This window comes from Tachysurus fulvidraco, chromosome 8 (genome assembly GCF_022655615.1).
Source record: "Tachysurus fulvidraco isolate hzauxx_2018 chromosome 8, HZAU_PFXX_2.0, whole genome shotgun sequence".
NCBI lineage: Eukaryota > Metazoa > Chordata > Actinopteri > Siluriformes > Bagridae > Tachysurus > Tachysurus fulvidraco.
The window spans coordinates 18,505,729-18,522,555 of NC_062525.1; the positions used below are offsets into that span (position 1 = coordinate 18,505,729).

At 41.1% G+C, this 16,827-nt stretch overlaps 1 protein-coding gene across 9 annotated transcripts in view; it reads right to left on the reverse strand.

Annotated features, from left to right (window-relative positions):
* Positions 1 to 249: 249 nt before the first annotated feature.
* Positions 250 to 16,827, reverse strand: part of bahcc1b (BAH domain and coiled-coil containing 1b) — an 83,174-nt gene continuing 66,596 nt past the window's right edge. For 6 of the 9 annotated variants that reach the window (XM_027140439.2, XM_027140444.2, XM_027140443.2 and 3 more), the window contains 15 exons: positions 12,811 to 12,931; positions 12,413 to 12,596; positions 12,045 to 12,254; positions 11,054 to 11,215; positions 10,733 to 10,965; positions 10,159 to 10,233; positions 9,001 to 9,142; positions 8,446 to 8,563; positions 8,237 to 8,312; positions 6,035 to 6,173; positions 5,839 to 5,955; positions 5,573 to 5,719; positions 3,209 to 4,416; positions 2,867 to 3,103; positions 250 to 2,759 (listed from right to left, as the gene is read on the reverse strand). In XM_027140439.2, coding sequence (XP_026996240.2) covers positions 2,550 to 2,759; positions 2,867 to 3,103; positions 3,209 to 4,416; positions 5,573 to 5,719; positions 5,839 to 5,955; positions 6,035 to 6,173; positions 8,237 to 8,312; positions 8,446 to 8,563; positions 9,001 to 9,142; positions 10,159 to 10,233; positions 10,733 to 10,965; positions 11,054 to 11,215; positions 12,045 to 12,254; positions 12,413 to 12,596; positions 12,811 to 12,931 — 3,379 coding nt within the window. In that variant the 3' untranslated portion in view covers positions 250 to 2,549. The remainder of the gene's footprint in view (positions 2,760 to 2,866; positions 3,104 to 3,208; positions 4,417 to 5,572; positions 5,720 to 5,838; positions 5,956 to 6,034; positions 6,174 to 8,236; positions 8,313 to 8,445; positions 8,564 to 9,000; positions 9,143 to 10,158; positions 10,234 to 10,732; positions 10,966 to 11,053; positions 11,216 to 12,044; positions 12,255 to 12,412; positions 12,597 to 12,810; positions 12,932 to 16,827) is intronic. The other 3 variants (XM_027140449.2, XM_027140442.2, XM_027140441.2) reach the window with 1 other exon arrangement.

Sequence of the window (16,827 nt, forward strand, 5' to 3'; positions counted from 1 at the left end):
TTCTGTCTCTCAGACAGACATGGATGCACACACTTACACAAGCCATATCATTATGGCCTAAACTAACCAGCCGCCTATAGGACCTGGTGGGCTCTAGCTACACATTTTAAGAATACTCTACTGTCATATCACTGAAGAATGATCTATATGTATTTTTGCTTAACAGTATACATGCTGTCTCCATTTGTTTGGGATACATAGGAACAAAGAAGGATCAAGAACAAAGTGAAAACAATACATACCAAGGTATTCATTTTGACATCTTTTTTAATTAAAGGCAACACAAATGCATTAAAATTAAGATAAATAACTTGCCTAAACAATGCAAATATCCCCACAATGTTATATTCCCCACAATGTCAAAAAAAAGTACATCAACCCCCCAAATAAAACCAAAAATTCTCAGTGGGTCTCAAAGTTGGGTTGTAAAATGATTCCACATTTTTCTGAGGCTTGAGCAACTTTCTGCCACACTGCTGTTGCCAGTGTCATGATATTCTGCAATGAATCCAGTGTTTAGTTATGAAAATAACTTGTTTTCTTTTTTTTATAGACCCAAAAAGTGACATTACATGAATTTTCACATATGATTTTTAAAGCTTTTGCTTCTGCAGTGTAACAGCAACAAAGTTGTTAAAAAGTTAGTCTTAAGGACTGGAAGGCATTTCTGTCCTTTCCTCAAATCTACATTGAACAGTCTTTACAGGCTTGCATATCAGGCAAAATATATGACAGACAATGGAGGAAAGAAATTAAAATGCAAATTTTTGGCAAAGTAGGAATAAAAAGTGACGAGAGGCAACATTGAGATTTGATCAATTTAAAACCACCCCCTCAAACAGGTTCTGATTGTCCCTTCATGATCATGTGACACAGGCCTTCAGAAGCCTTTGAGTGCCTGAAGTGCCCGCTGGTGTGCTGTATCATCCAAACTCACAGCAATACTGTTACCAACACTAAACCTTTACCAGCAACATTACTAAAACCTTGCAGAAACAAAAAGCTGTTTCGGTCATATTAAAGCAAACAAAACAGTAACTGTACCACAGAGTATGAACATTGTTAATTTATCTAAGTTCACCAGCCAATGAAATTGCAGGGCTCCCATACCTTATAATCTATTTACACAGACTTCATTCATTTATTGCAATCTGTTAAATAACCCTTAGAGGTGCTTTGGTTTCTTGCTTGGGAGGCCAGATTTCTTACCTTAGCTATCTATATACTAGTACAATACATTTTTACTGACACACTGTTTGGATCTGGCAAAACATGGATGCATTGGCAACGCATTATCTTGCATGTCTGAAGTGCAATAGTGCCACAAAGGCTTTTGTTGCATTTGTTCTAATCATAACCCACACAGAGGGCAATGCAATGCACAAATGAATTCTGTGACAAGGTTCCAACTGAAAAAACAAAAACAAATGTGGAAAAGATAACAATTATGTGGACACAGATGGCCCGTTCCGCACTATTCACCCAGTGGACTGTCCAGCCACACTTATGCAGTATACTGTATAAACTAATATATCATATGACCTGTTTCAAAGACAACAAGTCATTTACAGTGCTGAGGTGGTGATCTGCGGATCACATATCACTCCAAAGCAAAAAAAAAAAAAAAAACCCAATCAAACCTAACAGTTGTCTCATTAAAAAAATAACACAATCAAGCGCAATAAAGAGGAATATAGTTCTCTCTTCCTTTATATTATATTTACATTAATACTTTTTTATATATATTTATATATTTACACACATAAAATAAAACAATTGTACAACTATACACCTGAATAAAAGGTACAGTAAGTAAGAGGTACTGAAGTGTATGGCTTGATAGAAAAAAAAAATTGTCAAAGAAAAATTAATTCAGAAATTTAACTTAAAATTATTTGCAGTTTCAGTTGTCTGGGCAAAAAAATGATTCCTGGAAAATCCCTGGATGCCCAGAAGGCGCCATTAGAATGGGTTGTACACCAAAAACAGGGGCATTCTTGACAAGTAATGCCACGAAGAGCTTTAAGCATCTCCTTCTGTTTGTGGCCGTACTCTATACACAAACACACACACAAACACACACCATGCGATAGTTTTGGTCCAACTGAGTTTAAAAAAATGTCCTGATGAAATGATCTGATAGGATGATCAGTCTAAAGAGAACCCGGCTCTGTTTAGGGTTCCTGAAGAGTAAAACTAAAATATTTACCGTAACACGGGTAATATAAATTAATATAATCTTGCTTAGAATATGTCCAGTGCCTCATCATTTTCTCTGAGAACTAAATCCTCTTTCCTTGGCTGTTGAGTTTGTGAAGTTGTCAGCCCCAGTTGTCACTCACTGAAGACGGGTGAGGCGCAGCTACAAAGTAGATCATTAAAGAGCTCATCTTCCTTTTCTTTATTCCATGGCGCACTAGTTTAGTGTCCAATTATGGGGCTTTAATCTGAGACCATTCTGAACACAGTAAAAATCGATTGTCAGCCCTTTAGGTATCCTCCTTCAAGGAGGAAAAATTTCTTCAGTAGTACATCCATATGACAGAACGCTAGCAGATTATTGATACTCCTTCAGCTGTGACCAACTGGCCACTAGTGGGGTCATATGTTCCAGCCAGGTAGTAGAGGTCCTGACTGTTGTTGTTGGGCTTCCTCAGGCGGCTGAGATGCTCATATTCACCTTGGCTAACCACCAGACACTTATGGGAAATGGTCTGGACATCATTTTCATCCTCATGGCAAGATTGATAAAGGGCATGCTGAGAAAGCAAAGAAAGTACAGTTAGACACTCATCTATTTACTAGCACAAATGGAAGAGAATTGAATAAACTTGGTTATTAAGTCTTATGGAATGGAAGAGAGTACCTTGCCATCCCGGTGCCTTTTGCCCAGTTTAGTCTCTTCAGGATGGTAAAACCACTTAACCTTCACAACCATATTGCTGGCCCAAGATTCCCACAGGCTCTCTATTCGGCCAATATAAGGAAGGTGAGGACGTCCAGAAGACAGAAATACCGCACAGTCACCCACTCTGATAATGTCTTTACCCCGGACTATGGCCTTGTAGAAGAGTTTCCGTGCCTTTCCCTTTAGACCTCGCCTCTGTGGAAAACACCCAACTTTATATAAGAAACTAGATGAATGAGGAAAAGTCTGAAAATTTTACCACACTCCATTATGTCAGAACAATCAGGATATGAAACTTACCTGAGTGGGGTTTCCAGACCACCTCCACAGCTGACGGGGTGGCACAAATGCAGAGGAGTTGGGGGGACTGACAGTCTTTTGCTTTTTGGGACAGTCCTTGGACGTTTTGGTTTGTGCTGTAGACAGGGAGTTACTTGGCATCTCCTTTTTCCGTTGATGCTTGCCTGAACCACTGCTGGCCAAAGCTTTTGGGCTTGCCACACCCATGGCTTTGGCAATAAAGGAGTGTTGTGGTGGGGCAGTTTTTGCCTCAGGATGTTGCTGCTGCTGTTGAAGCACTGCATGATGTGATGACAGACATCCCTGCAGAAGAAGTTGAGATGCTTCCTCTTCATCTGAAGTGTAGGATGAATCATTGTCAGAGGAGCAGGCACTAGAACTGGAAATTGAGCCTGAACTTGATGAGCTTGAAGAACCTGAGGAAGAGGAGGATATGGACAGATGAGAGAGAAAGCGCCTAGGGTTGTGCATCGCTGCCCTTCTAGCATCTTCTTCATCTTCTTCATCTTCATCCATGTCTGAGTAGGAGCTGAGACAATCGCTGTGGCAGTTCAACACATAATCTGGATATTCGCCAAGCCCTAGACCCTGAGAAAGTTTTCGCATGTCAGAGGAACCCTTGAGGAGGTGGCTACTACTTCTCTTGGTATCCTTCATCAGTAACATTGACTGGGAGCAATCTATTGGTGAGTTCACATCGGCTGAATTTTTGGTCCCAGAGCTCTTCTCCGTCCTCCCCCCTCTAGATTCAAACTCCCCATTTCCAAGAAGCATAAGTGCTTTGCCATTTTTTGTCTTTGGAGAGGTTACTCCTTCATGGTCCAATTTGATGAGGTACTCTTTCCTGTCTCCTGTCTTTCTCCCCCGAATATTTGAGGTGCTCTTTTGACCAAGTTGTAATCCAGATGGTGGCTGTTGATTACCAAAGGTTGTAAAACCATTAGCAATGCTGCTAAAAGAATCTACCTCGAAGGAGGTGCTAAAGATACCCTTAGCTGGTGTACCCATAGTGGAGCCAAGCAAGGGGAACATGTCTGTCTCCTTCTCTTTTGGAGTTTTCCTAGACAGGCCATTGAACTGGAACAAATCCAGAGATGGTCTCTTTCTAGACATGGTGACAGACGGCCAGGCAAGAAGAGAGGGGGCACTCCCAGTTACATTTTCAGTCACTCCAGTTTTTGTTGATAAACTGACTGATTTGGGCCTCCCTGTAAAGAATAAAGAAAAATATATATAAATAAAAAATTCTATTATTTACTTATTTCTATTGGCAAAATTCTTTTGACAAACATTTTTTTTCTCACAAACACAAGAACAACAGTGTGAAATAAATATGTCTGAGAACTTCAAACAGAAGTAAACCTGATCTGTTCTATTGTGATACTTTTGCAGATTTCAGCCTTCAGTTAGTCCTAAGGCATTTCTGTAAAGGTTCAGCTATAGGCTCCAAGCCCTAAGGCTCATGCATCCATTTCACACAGAGATACTTGCTATGTTGCAAGTGCAAGCTCATTTTTTGTTAACTAAGCGTCAAGTGATTTAGTTTTTTAAACCAAGACACAGACAAGAAATGTTAAAAAGAGATCTTTCTGCATACAGAATGATACTAACAGTGATTAAATAGCACAACAGACCAACATTATATATTATTTTTATATGAAAAGTATAACATCATGGTCAGGTGTATGCTTATATTCTACGTATATCACAGCAGTTTTCCATGATTATGATTATGAACGACATGCATTTTAATGGTTTATACTTAGATTTGATGTTGTGGAATGCCCAAGAAACAAATTTCTCCGTTCACTTATGTTATAGACTTGATAAACAGTAATTTCCTTGTCCTCTCTCTCTTTCTCACTTGCGCGCGCACACACACACACACACACACACACACACACACACACACACACACACACACACACACACACACACACACACACACACTCCTTAATTAATGTTAAATACACATTTCCGAATAAAAAAATACCACCACATCAATAAGTACAACATGTTTTTAATAATCATTTTATTTTTAGTCTTAAATTATGTGGGGTATCTGCTGTATAAGTCACTGTGTATGTGCTGTTACTTTAGAATTTTTTTTTTATTAGATTATGATAGAGCGCATTAATATTATCCTTGTTCATGTTACATCTAGAGCTACTTCTGACTGATTTAAGCATTCATCCAGGCTGTGGTATAAAAAAAAATTCATTTATAGCTATCCAAATAAAGAGACAGAAATAAGGACACATTAACAGCCTCTAATATAATCTGTGTAACATTAATAACTATAAACAGGACCATCCACACTTTTCACAGCTTTCAGTGATTTAGACTACAACTGTGGTCATTTACCTGGCTTAGCCTTGCTTGTTTTCCCTGGCTCTGTGTTGCCATGCCATTCTGAAGAAACATCAATCTGCTGAGAGCTCTTCTCTTGAGTGGAGCTTTTCCGTCTGCGGCGAGTTGGAGAAGCCAGAAGAGCTGGAGAAGGCTCTGCACCTGAAATTCATGGATCATGTAACATTAGGTACAATTTACATTAAAATGGATGTCTTTTCATTTGAACAGTGGTTTTCCTATTAATCTGTAATTAAACTCACAACACACTGCACACTTACAATATATTTGGTAGCCAGGTGGAAGTAGACGAATGTTGGGGACGGAAATCCAGCCACGATCTCCATCATCAAACTCCACCATGACAGAGCCTTCTTTCTGCTCATCTCCTGGGCCACCTGTACATGACATCATCTATGTTTAACTTACAGTAAGTGTAGAGAATCAGGACTAGAAAAAATAAATAGAAATGCTTGCCAAGGAGAATGGAGAGAGTTCTTCTCTGACCTCTACGGACATATCCAGGATACAGGCACCTTGAGCGCTCACTCCAGTACGCACACACTCTTGTCCCATCAGTAAGTGCATCCACTGTCTCCAGTTGCACATCCAAAACCTGACAAACATATTATGATGTATGTATTTCAGATAACACTAATAACAAAAGTAATAAGAAGAATAAGAAAGTGGATAAAGAAGGTGCTAGGAATAGAAAACGTATAAACCATGGCACAAAAAACATTTCAAAACACACGTTGCAAGACAGCCCTCTGAACCTGCCCATGGGCAAGTCTGTATACTAACAGCTTGCTTTGTGATTTTGTTCCACAGGACATTTTTTTTTTTTCGGTCCAAACTTGACATCAAAAGATAGGAAATCAGCATCAATGAATAGGTGCCTGCTTGATAACAATTAAATAAAGGAGCCCAGATCGATGACTTTATTGTGAAATCGCCAACTTCCCTCCTACTACACAGCCTGTCCTGGCACTGAGAGCTCTTTCAGGCTTGGCACAAATATGGTTGCTGTGGTGAGGGGCCACTGACAGAGCAAGCAGGCAGAGGATTTAGTTCTGGGCCAGATTTGCAGGTAGTGTGCTGGAAGAGATGATAAGAAACTGAAAACCAGCATGGGAATAAGAAAGGATGCTGAATAAGGGAACTAATATGCAATTGTAATAGCTATATGCTTCATTATCCATCTATCTATCTATCTATCTATCTATCTATCTATCTATCTATCTATCTATCTATCTATCTATCTATCTATCTATCTATCTATCTATCACATTTGCATATGTTAATAGTTTACATGTCTGTCTATAATAGGTGGATATGTATCATTGTGTATTATAAGGCACGCACACACACACACACACACACACACACACACACACATACACACACATACACACACATATACACACATATACACACATACACACACATACACACACATACACACACATACACACACATACACACACACACACACCCAGACTGATCAGGTTGCTGATGAGAACAATGGCAAGCTCACAGGTTGGGCAAGCTGCAGGGGAAGAGCACGAAGGGAAGCATCAAAGCATTCACAATGAAAATACAGCTTGTGAGCTCTGTGGCTCCAGAAGAATCATGGATACAAAATATATGCAGACAAAAATGCCAATTTTTCACAGAGGCTTTTGTTCTTTGTTTCTGCTTCCCTTTTCTTTCTTTCTTTTTTTTTTAATAATTATGCATTGTAATGGTTTGCAGACTGTCATGAAGTGAAATCTTTAGATATTTTGTACATTTGATATTTTACATTAGAGAATTGCAAATCTGATTCTGTCGATGTCACTGAGAGAGACTGGGGGCTGGGAAGTGGGTTCACGATAGGCTGTGCCTCATGTCAAAAGCCTGCTCAGGCAGTAAGACAGATTTCTTATCCATTGCAAAAAAAAAAAAATACAGAGACAGAGACAGAACAGGAAGAATGAAAGGAGCCATGCATCTAATGTATTCAAATGAATGTGTGCCAAGAAAGAATTGTTGGTTAATCAGCTCCCCTTTCCCCATTGTCACAGATCAACTATGCATGCAAGCATAACCCAAAATTCAACCCTAAATATGTTCATACATATAAGTAGATAAATAAACAATAAAAACAGTAAAACAAGTCCATCTGTAAATGACCCCAGGGGTAGAGCAGAACTAACTAGGAACAGTCATCTGCACTATGCACCTGTAACACTATATGGAAGGACATACTGAACTGCTGTTCTGAATTACATCTGTAACCTGGAGCAACAAAATGAGTGCAGTGCAAAGCCATGAACTCGGCTCTTCCTGAAAAATACTGGCATACACACAACTCACTACATAGTGGAGCTCTACCTATTCCAGCCAGATGTTTGAATGTTTCTCAGCTGAGGAATTTGTGTGCAATGAGATAAAAAATTAGCAATAAAATGCGCATATGTAAAATGCATTAAGTCTGATTTGTACCAATCATGTATACCAATTATAAGAATTTACATGCTCATGCACACAGATGTTCTGCTTTAAACTACTTCAACTGACACATGGGCACTTGTGTTGGTCTTTAACGAGTGTGCGCATCAGGTCTGGCACGTGTCAGATTTTTTGTGAAAAATGTAAGCGTACACATTCTGAGACCAGTATTTAAAGGGGTCTTACTGCTTCCTGAAGCAACTGTTCCAGAGAGTAGATCCTTGGCCTGTTTCCTCTCTCCCCATCAATGACAATACTGTAACTGTGATACAGAGGATTAGGGAAAATAGACGAGCTTTTTCACAGAGAATTATACTGTTTACTCTTCATTTACATTTATTCCACTGATTTTATGAATGCAGATTCAACAAGTCTACATGAACAAAGAGCCTTACATGTCAGGTAAGTCCAGCGTGTGCACATAGGCAGCATATAGCAGCTCATCCTCCTTGGAGATCAGCACTTTCAACCCATCACGCAGAGCTTCTTTGGTCAGGACACAGTTAGGAGGAGCTGGACACAGCACAGCACAGAGGCAGATCATGTGAGTCATATCATTAATGTGTTTAAGTGTTTGGTTGCCAAGTGGGCTGAATAAGTGCAACAACTAAATCTGTCGTTAAATGTTTTGCAGTGGGCACTATTATTCCTTTTCCACTAACAAGGTTCTGGTGCCATATCTGGACCCAGTGCATTTCCACTGTAATTGAGTCAGTTTTCAAAATGCTTTTAGTCAGGTAACAAGAACTTGTAAGGTTACTGTAGAGAACAACATGGGGTTCACTCCATAAATTACCTAAACTGATAAAATAACATAAAATATACCCTACATATTTTCCTTTAGTAAGTGTTTACATGTCTTTTTAAGTATGACTCTTGATGCTTGAGAGCAGTATCAGGTTCCTAAGACTTATGAAAGAACATACAACTGGGCTTGTGAGTTTACTTACCTGGAACTGTATTCTTGTGTTGCTCTTCTTCATCCAGCTCCTCCTCCTCTCCTTCAGAGAAGCTGCTGTCATCATCCATGCGAAATCCCTCTTCTGCTGCAAAGCTCTCCAGCAGCTGCCGCATGCCTCGTTTTTTGGCTTCCTAAGAGTCACAAACCAGAGTGTAAAGCCCAGAGGACTCATCATCGCTTACACTCACAAATATTTGCATTACCATTCTTCATTCACAAACTAAACTCACATTAGTCTTGCTGATTACAAGTGTACAGTGTAAAAATACAGTCTCAAGCCCCTAATTGGAATAAATTTGTTATTATTTACAGTGCCTAAAGACTCATACTGTAACTAATGTACACTTATTTTGGCCAATTGTCCTGTCAAAGTACCAATTTTTTGTAATAAATAATCAACGGTCACCGGGCCACAGCAATGGTACATTAATGGGTACCAAGAGAATCTAAAGAGAAACCATGGGTTCTGTTTTCAGATCACTATATGATTTAGAATTCTTAATACAGATGTAATCATGAACAAATACAAACGTATTCATGCAGGAATTATTGCACCATTATAGGAACTCCTGACAGGTTTATTCTTGTGTACATTTTGTGTCTCATATCATTTCTTAAAAGTCCACCATATATTATGGTGGCAGCCGTTTCACTATTGCAGACGGTTTTATTGCTGTGTCTTCAGGGCAAACCACTGATGAGGAATTGTGTGTAGGCTCATGTTTTTGTTCTTTATTCACTTGCTTTAAGTAGGAATTCCCCTCCTCCTGATTGGGTAATCAAAATTCTTCTGCAACACCTTGAAAATGTCCTCACAGGGTGACAGCCTTTTCAAAACTATTGGCTAGTTTATTAAAACAATGCATTATTCAGCCTGTGAAATAGCAGGCTGAACCAATCTTATCTTTATTGTGAGAAGATTTATGAGAGCTTCTGATGGTTCAAATGATACAAGGTTACATAATCCCTCTCAGCACGATGAGTTTTTTTTATGGGTACCATGAGGGCAGTAAGTTTGATCTGAACTGCCATGGCAACAGGACAACAAATGCCATGTGGTGCTCCTTCTGCTTTGTTACAAGATGATGTTGCTTCAAAACTCTAAAAGTGGAAGTACTGAAAGCCGGTATTGAAAGCAGTGAGTCACCTGTTTGATTTTCAACTTTCTGTTCCACTTGTCTTCGATCTGAGATGACACAGTTTCTAGCAAGCAACTTTTCTTCTGAAACAATAAAAAAAAGAGTAGCACATCAACCCTGCTTACATATAAAGACATTAAAAAAAAAATAACAGTTAGTTCCATTCCACTAATTTGATTGGATGAGTCACGTTCCAAGATTGCTTATATTTAGTATAACCACACTGGGACACATCGCTGTTTGTATCACTCCAATTGTGCTTTCTTTATAAACAATTACTACAGTAGAGTTAGTAACAACAAAAGACAAAGCAGGAAAAGTCGAAACGAAACATTTTACATGAATATAACTTTTGAGGTAATATGCGAAAGCTTGTTATATGAAGATGAAATGAATGAATGTATGGCAATTTCACCCGAAGCACCATTAATGGGAAGATATAAATCAAGTTAAAGACTGAGTCTCATATGATTATGGCCAAGTTATGATGCAAGTTATATCTAAATGTCAAAGTTTAAACAGCTCTCTTGGTCATTGGTTATATAAAAAATTCTGCTTATTTCAGAAATACACATTCCCTACCTTTCCAAGGACTACAGAATTCTTCCCAGCTGTCCTTTCCAATGGATTAGGGATGCATTTGAGAACCTTATTACAATGTAAGCTGCTCTCTTGTGAAACTCCTCTCCACCTGAGTGCATTTTGTCTCTTCTCCACCAGTAGGCAATTCCTGTCTTCACTGAGCAGTGATTGCCTACAGGGGGCCCTTTTCCTGTGCTTCACATCCCCCTTAGCGAGCAAGGCAGTGACAGACCCTAATGTGCAATGGACAGAATGTGAGAATAGTTATGAAGTGGTCTTTTCATTTATTGCAAACTTCACCTGGAAGAATGTAAAACTTACCAAAGACTTGTTTCTCTTTCTTGCTCTTGGTATTCTGACCAGCAGCTAGTTTTACTATTGAAGAAGAGGAATTGCAAGCTCCAGACATCTGCGATTTAGAAGATAGACTTTTCATGTCCTCTGGCACTTCTTCGATGTCATAGATGCCATCATCTTCCTCTTCTGTGAGATAAAGGATCAATTTAATAGACTGACATCCTGACTGGGCTTCAATACTCAGAGGATATCACAAGCAATTAGTATAAAAGCACTGCAATGACAGGTCCCTCTGTATGATTTGTTTGATACTTAGTAAAGTTCAAATCAGTGGAACCAAATGTGCCTGTAGTTGTCAGTGTTTGCAAGATCTGCAGTCACTAAGGCCAAGTCATCGACAGGTTTGCTGCTAGGCATTTACTGTCCACCAGCAACTAACTGTCCCCTCTCAGACGAGTGTGGGTGTGCTCATATATACACGCTCCAGAGTCACAGATATCTATTGGCAGTTGCCCACCGGGGACAGCGTGTCTCACATGGAGCAGAGATGGCACAGTGGCAACAGTGTCGAGTGTCAACACAGTGTCGACACACTTGTCACTTACAGGGCACTCGTCAACACGCTCACATGCCTGTGAAATGTGAAAAGAATAACTTTCACGGTAATTAACAGAGCACTACAAACAAGGCTCAGTTGAACCATGGGCTTAGCTAGCATTAATATTTATTACAGCTTTGGCTTCATTGGCAGTTGGTTCATTTATAGACCCCTATCTCTTATAAGTGTTGATTAAAACATGGATTGAAGCACACGATTTGCATTTCAACTCTCCCCCTTTTTCCTCCGGGTGTGACATTCTAAAGCAGTGCAAGGCCAGCTAGAATAGTAGCCTAGGTTTTGGATAGAAGTCGTTAATATTTTTAACAATGTGACAAATGAGTTGGGATGTCGAAGGTGTGGTGTTCGACATGGCAGGATACATCTCATTCCCTCTGCTGACAGATCATAACTCACCTGGCTCGGACAACTCGCTGTCCACGGAGGAGCTGTCCTTCCCTGTTACCTCCTGCCTGCTGTTGGTTAAAGACTTGTTGAGCATCATCTGTTGGGTTCGAGTCTGCAGGGGAGAGGAAGCATGGCCATGGCTGACCTTTGCCCTGCGTCCTCTCCGAATCATTATCCTTTGGCCATCTATATTTTGATGCACTGTTGTGTCAGTGTTCCCTGATGGACAGGAGTACCAAAAAAAATCTTCAAAAACCAGGGCTAACCAATCAGTAAGCCTTTATTGGGGCATGAATTTATTCATGGCAATAAAATAACTAATTGAGCTTGAGGTTGGATTGTTTGTAGGTGCCAGGGGCAGGCAGATGTGAGTATACCTGTTTCACTTTGACAGCTTGAAATGTTTCTGTGCGTCTGCTCAGCAGAAGAGCCTGAAGAAGGTTTCTCTCTGTGACCAAATATGCTTTCTAGTCTAGATTCACGCTTGGTGTTGGCCTTCTGCTTAAGCTGGGCCATCTTGGAACTCAGCAGTCTTGGTCTGCCTCTCTGTCGACAAGGAACCTTTGTTTGTAAAAAGATACAAGCGTTGAGAAAAGGAGAAGGGGACAGGAGAATTCAAAATGAATTAGGAGTTAATTTTGCCATTGCAACCATTATATAATCTTTTTCCTCATCAATATTACCAAAAATATATATATTTTTATACTTTTCCTCCCCAGTTCACATTTACTTCCATTGACAAGAGGAATGTAACTATTCATTTTTGGCCACTCACCTGTAGGCCACCAACATGGTCATAGGTGCTATTGGCCATCTTCTTCCTCTTTGTGTGCCTGTCCCCGCCCCCAGCCAGCTCTTCATCTGCAGCCATCAGGCCTGATGCTGCTCCCACCAACCTGTCCATCACAACAGAGAGAATTCATAAGAGGAGTGGGTAGCAAGGGATGAAAAGGAGAGATCAGAGGAGAGCACAGGGCTTGCCTTCCCTCTTCGTGGCTTTCTAATAACCCTCTTTTCAGCCTTTGATGAATGGAGAGGCAGGGGCCTCTTTCCCTGCCGCATGCTTGAAAAACTGGGATCTGACGGCAGACCGAGAAATATCTGAGCAAAGCACTATTTAAGGAAACTCCCACTCATAATTTTGTTTGTTCTTTTTCCCCTCTTGTTTCTCTTACTGCCTATTTTCGTACTCTTTTGCCTGTAGCACTAGTGGTTTTAAGGCTATGGATTCCAGTGTTACATTAATACAACCCCCCTTCCTCTTATTACCATATCAATGCATCTCTTCCCATACAAAGGAGCACAATTCAGTGGCCTTCGGGAGGGCTAGTGAGAATGAGTGAGTGTGCGTATGGCTGGCAGCCATCTAACAGACCTATTAAACTGAAATTGGGTTGAGCTTGCACACACGCCATGCGGCCCATGGCTGGGCTCTCGTTCTGCGGTGTGTGACTGTTTCTCCCCCCTTAGCAGCAGACAGCCACTTCAAAGCCACCACAGGCCTGTCTTAGTTACTGCGCTGAGGGCTGGGGGCACTGTCAGGCAGCCTGTCACTCACATTGCAATGATTGGCAGGTAAATGTCAGAGGCTGCAGTGGCATGTGGTTGGTGAATGCCATGCTCCTATGTCTTAGTTGCTGCTGGTACGGTGACAAAACAGACAAACTGTGGCAGTTTGCTAGACCCTACACACTTCAACAGCAATGCACTATGATATTCACTCAGCAGCCTATTAGTGGAAGATTGTGGACTATGTGTTAGGGCATAAAGAGGCATTTTGTACAGCTTCTAAGAAGCACGACTGTCTGAGCAATTGGGTGCTTCAATCCTGGCAATGCCATAGCCATCTGTCCAAGAGAGCATAATTGGACTGACTCTCTAGGTGGGAAGGTTGACATTCCTCTCTCTCATGTCAGTCACAGCAATCCCAGCCAATCATAAGTGCCTGTTAGTCCATGTATACAGAAAAGACAGTTAGCCCTCTACAGATATGGTATAACATTGTGCAGTTGTTTTATGTTTGGCCTGTGTGGTAACTATTGAATGGCAAAAATAATCACAAACTGTCTCCAAGATCTCAGGGGAGCATGTATTCAGAAAGAAAGCACACATGTGTACATACACATAGAAATACAGACAGCTTCATTTAAATCATGCCAAATGCTTCATGTTCACTAACATACACAAGGTCTAAAAAAAGGACTGTGTCAGTTGTGCTGTGCTTCTCCCTTCCACTCAGCTGTTAACACTGGCTGCCTGCCCTTTACTCTGGCCAGTGCTGTCAGATGGCATCAGTGTTCTCTGTACCCACAGCCCCCAAGCCCAAGCCCTGCTACAAAGAACCTCTGCCAGGAGAATCCATAAAGGTGGAGGGGGTAGGGAGGGCTGCCTGCAGAGAGTGCCAGAAGATACAGGGCCAGGACAGATGGGGATGAGGGGAGGTAAAGCATGGAACACAACCCAACTTAGCAAGCATGCGTCTATTGCATGCAAGAAAATCTTTCTTTTAACATGAAAAAAAACAAAACAGCAGACAAATATTAATCTGAGGTATTGAGTATCAAAATAAAGACCAAATATGTTTTAGCTCCTTCTATTGATGTAAAAACATGTAAACACATCCAATTGTGTAGATCAGCCACAAAAACTTAACATTAATACCCATCTTATACAGTGTAGACCCGTCAGCTTTGACCCGTCAAATCATGGACTCCCCACGACCTCTAAAAGGTGTGCTGTGGTATCTTCCACTAATAAGAAACAGGTCCTTAATGTCCCGTACCGTTGTTGAAGTTGTGAGGTGGGGCTTCCATGATGCTTCCTTCCACTGATGCTCGATCAGATTGAGATCTGGGGAATTTGGAGGCCACGTTATCAACATTTGTCATGTTCCTCAACCTATTCCTGAACTTTTGCAGTGTGGCAGGGAGCATTACCCTGCTGAATGAAGCCACTGTCATTAGGAAATACTGTTGTCATAAAAGGGTGTCCTTGGTTTTCAGCAATGTTTAGGTAGATTAAACAATGCCTAGACCATCACACTACCGCTGCTGGCGTGCCATCATTCCATAATGCATCATGATGCCATCTCTCCTTCATGTAAGCAATGCACATGCACTCAGCCATCCACATGTATAAAAGAAATTGTAATTCATCAGACCAGGCTGCCTTCTTCTATTTCTCCATGGTCCAGTTCTGATGCTTACTTGCCCAGCTGACAGGGTTCAGCATGGGCACTCTCATACATCTGCAACTTGTTTTTTCTGCAATTTGTTCTCTTCACGGGTCTTCTCTGGTATCAAACCAGACAGATTAGCCTTTCCTGTACATACTGTATATGTATATACAGCCCTTCTCCCTTTTGAAAAGAACATAGTAAAAGGTACAAAAAGTATAGATGTGATCTTTGAGAGAAAAAGGTTCTAGCATAGAAGTAGAATTGAAACAAGAGAAGAGTAAGTGAAATAGAGAGAGATGGTGGAAAGAGATAATGAGACAGGGGGAAAGTAGAGGAAAACAGAGCAGGAGTGGGGGTGGGAGTACAGTCCTGAGGGAGTCTGTTGGCCAATCTGAATTGCAGCTCTAGATCGATAGACACTAACCTCTATCGACCTACCACCTCACTCAGTATAGATGCAACCATCTCGTCCTGATACCCAACCCCAGTACCCCAGCACACACAGACAGACTCACAGTACCCCTCAAACACACAGACCTGTAATCCCATATAGCAACGCTGCATTGTCTTTAGTCTGTACACACCTACAGGCTAAATAAATAAATAATTGTCCACTATTAACATATATTAAACAGCAATGGAAAGCCTCTATTTGTTGCCCTCAAACTTGATTGCTGTTCCTTTTGCAAGACAGTCACATATGTCTCAGAATAGAAGACAGGCTAAATGTCAGTTTTCAATTTCAGGGCATCTTACAGGCATGACAATGTTATGTTTGTTTTGTCAGTTCTCGTGTTACGAAGTATCTGAATGTTTTCAGGGCAGTAAAACTCTGCAAGGACTTCACCACAGGTTCTATATGCACTTTCACAGTGGCCATTAGGGGCTACAGAAAGGCCTTTTTATTATCTACAGGAAAAAAAAGACATAGAAGCATTCTGCCTGACACAAAGTGCATCTGTATTCTGTGTCTGCTGCATTTGAATATAGCGCCAAGCATCAAAACCTCCCCTGGTGCCACAAGGGAGTGGGTCACTGTGGAAACTCAAGCGTAACCTGACACCAGCTCCAGAGCGAGCTTTGGAGACTGATTGTTTGGGCTCACTGAGTGCCATGGAGGGGCTGCCTATTAAAGCCCAGTGTGCGAGCAAAGCTGACAGATACACCCCTCCCCCTTTCTCAGCCTGTCGCTACCCGATGGCGACCTTCTAACCTCCTGACCCAAAACGACCCTCCCAGCTCTTGTGTCAACCCTGTGTCACATTCCTCCTGTTAGCAGCCAAGCGGGTGGGAGCGTAGAGCGTGTGTGCATTTGTGTGTGCGTGTATAGAGAGAAGGGGGTGGGTGTCTGAGACACACTGCCAGAGAATTCACAGCCCCCTAATTACAAAACTCCTTCTCCTAAGAGAGGTCAGGATTACATAGTAATGAGATTCAGAGGAGGGGATTGATTAGAGAACGAGGAGGAAAGCTAGTAAGCAAGAAATGGAAAGAGACATCACGGATAGAGTGAGTGAGTGAGAGTGAGTGAGTGAGTGAGTGAGTGAGTGAGTGAGTGAGTGAGTGAGTGAGAGAATAAAAGGATAATAGTATGGTAGAAGCTGTAGGAGTGTG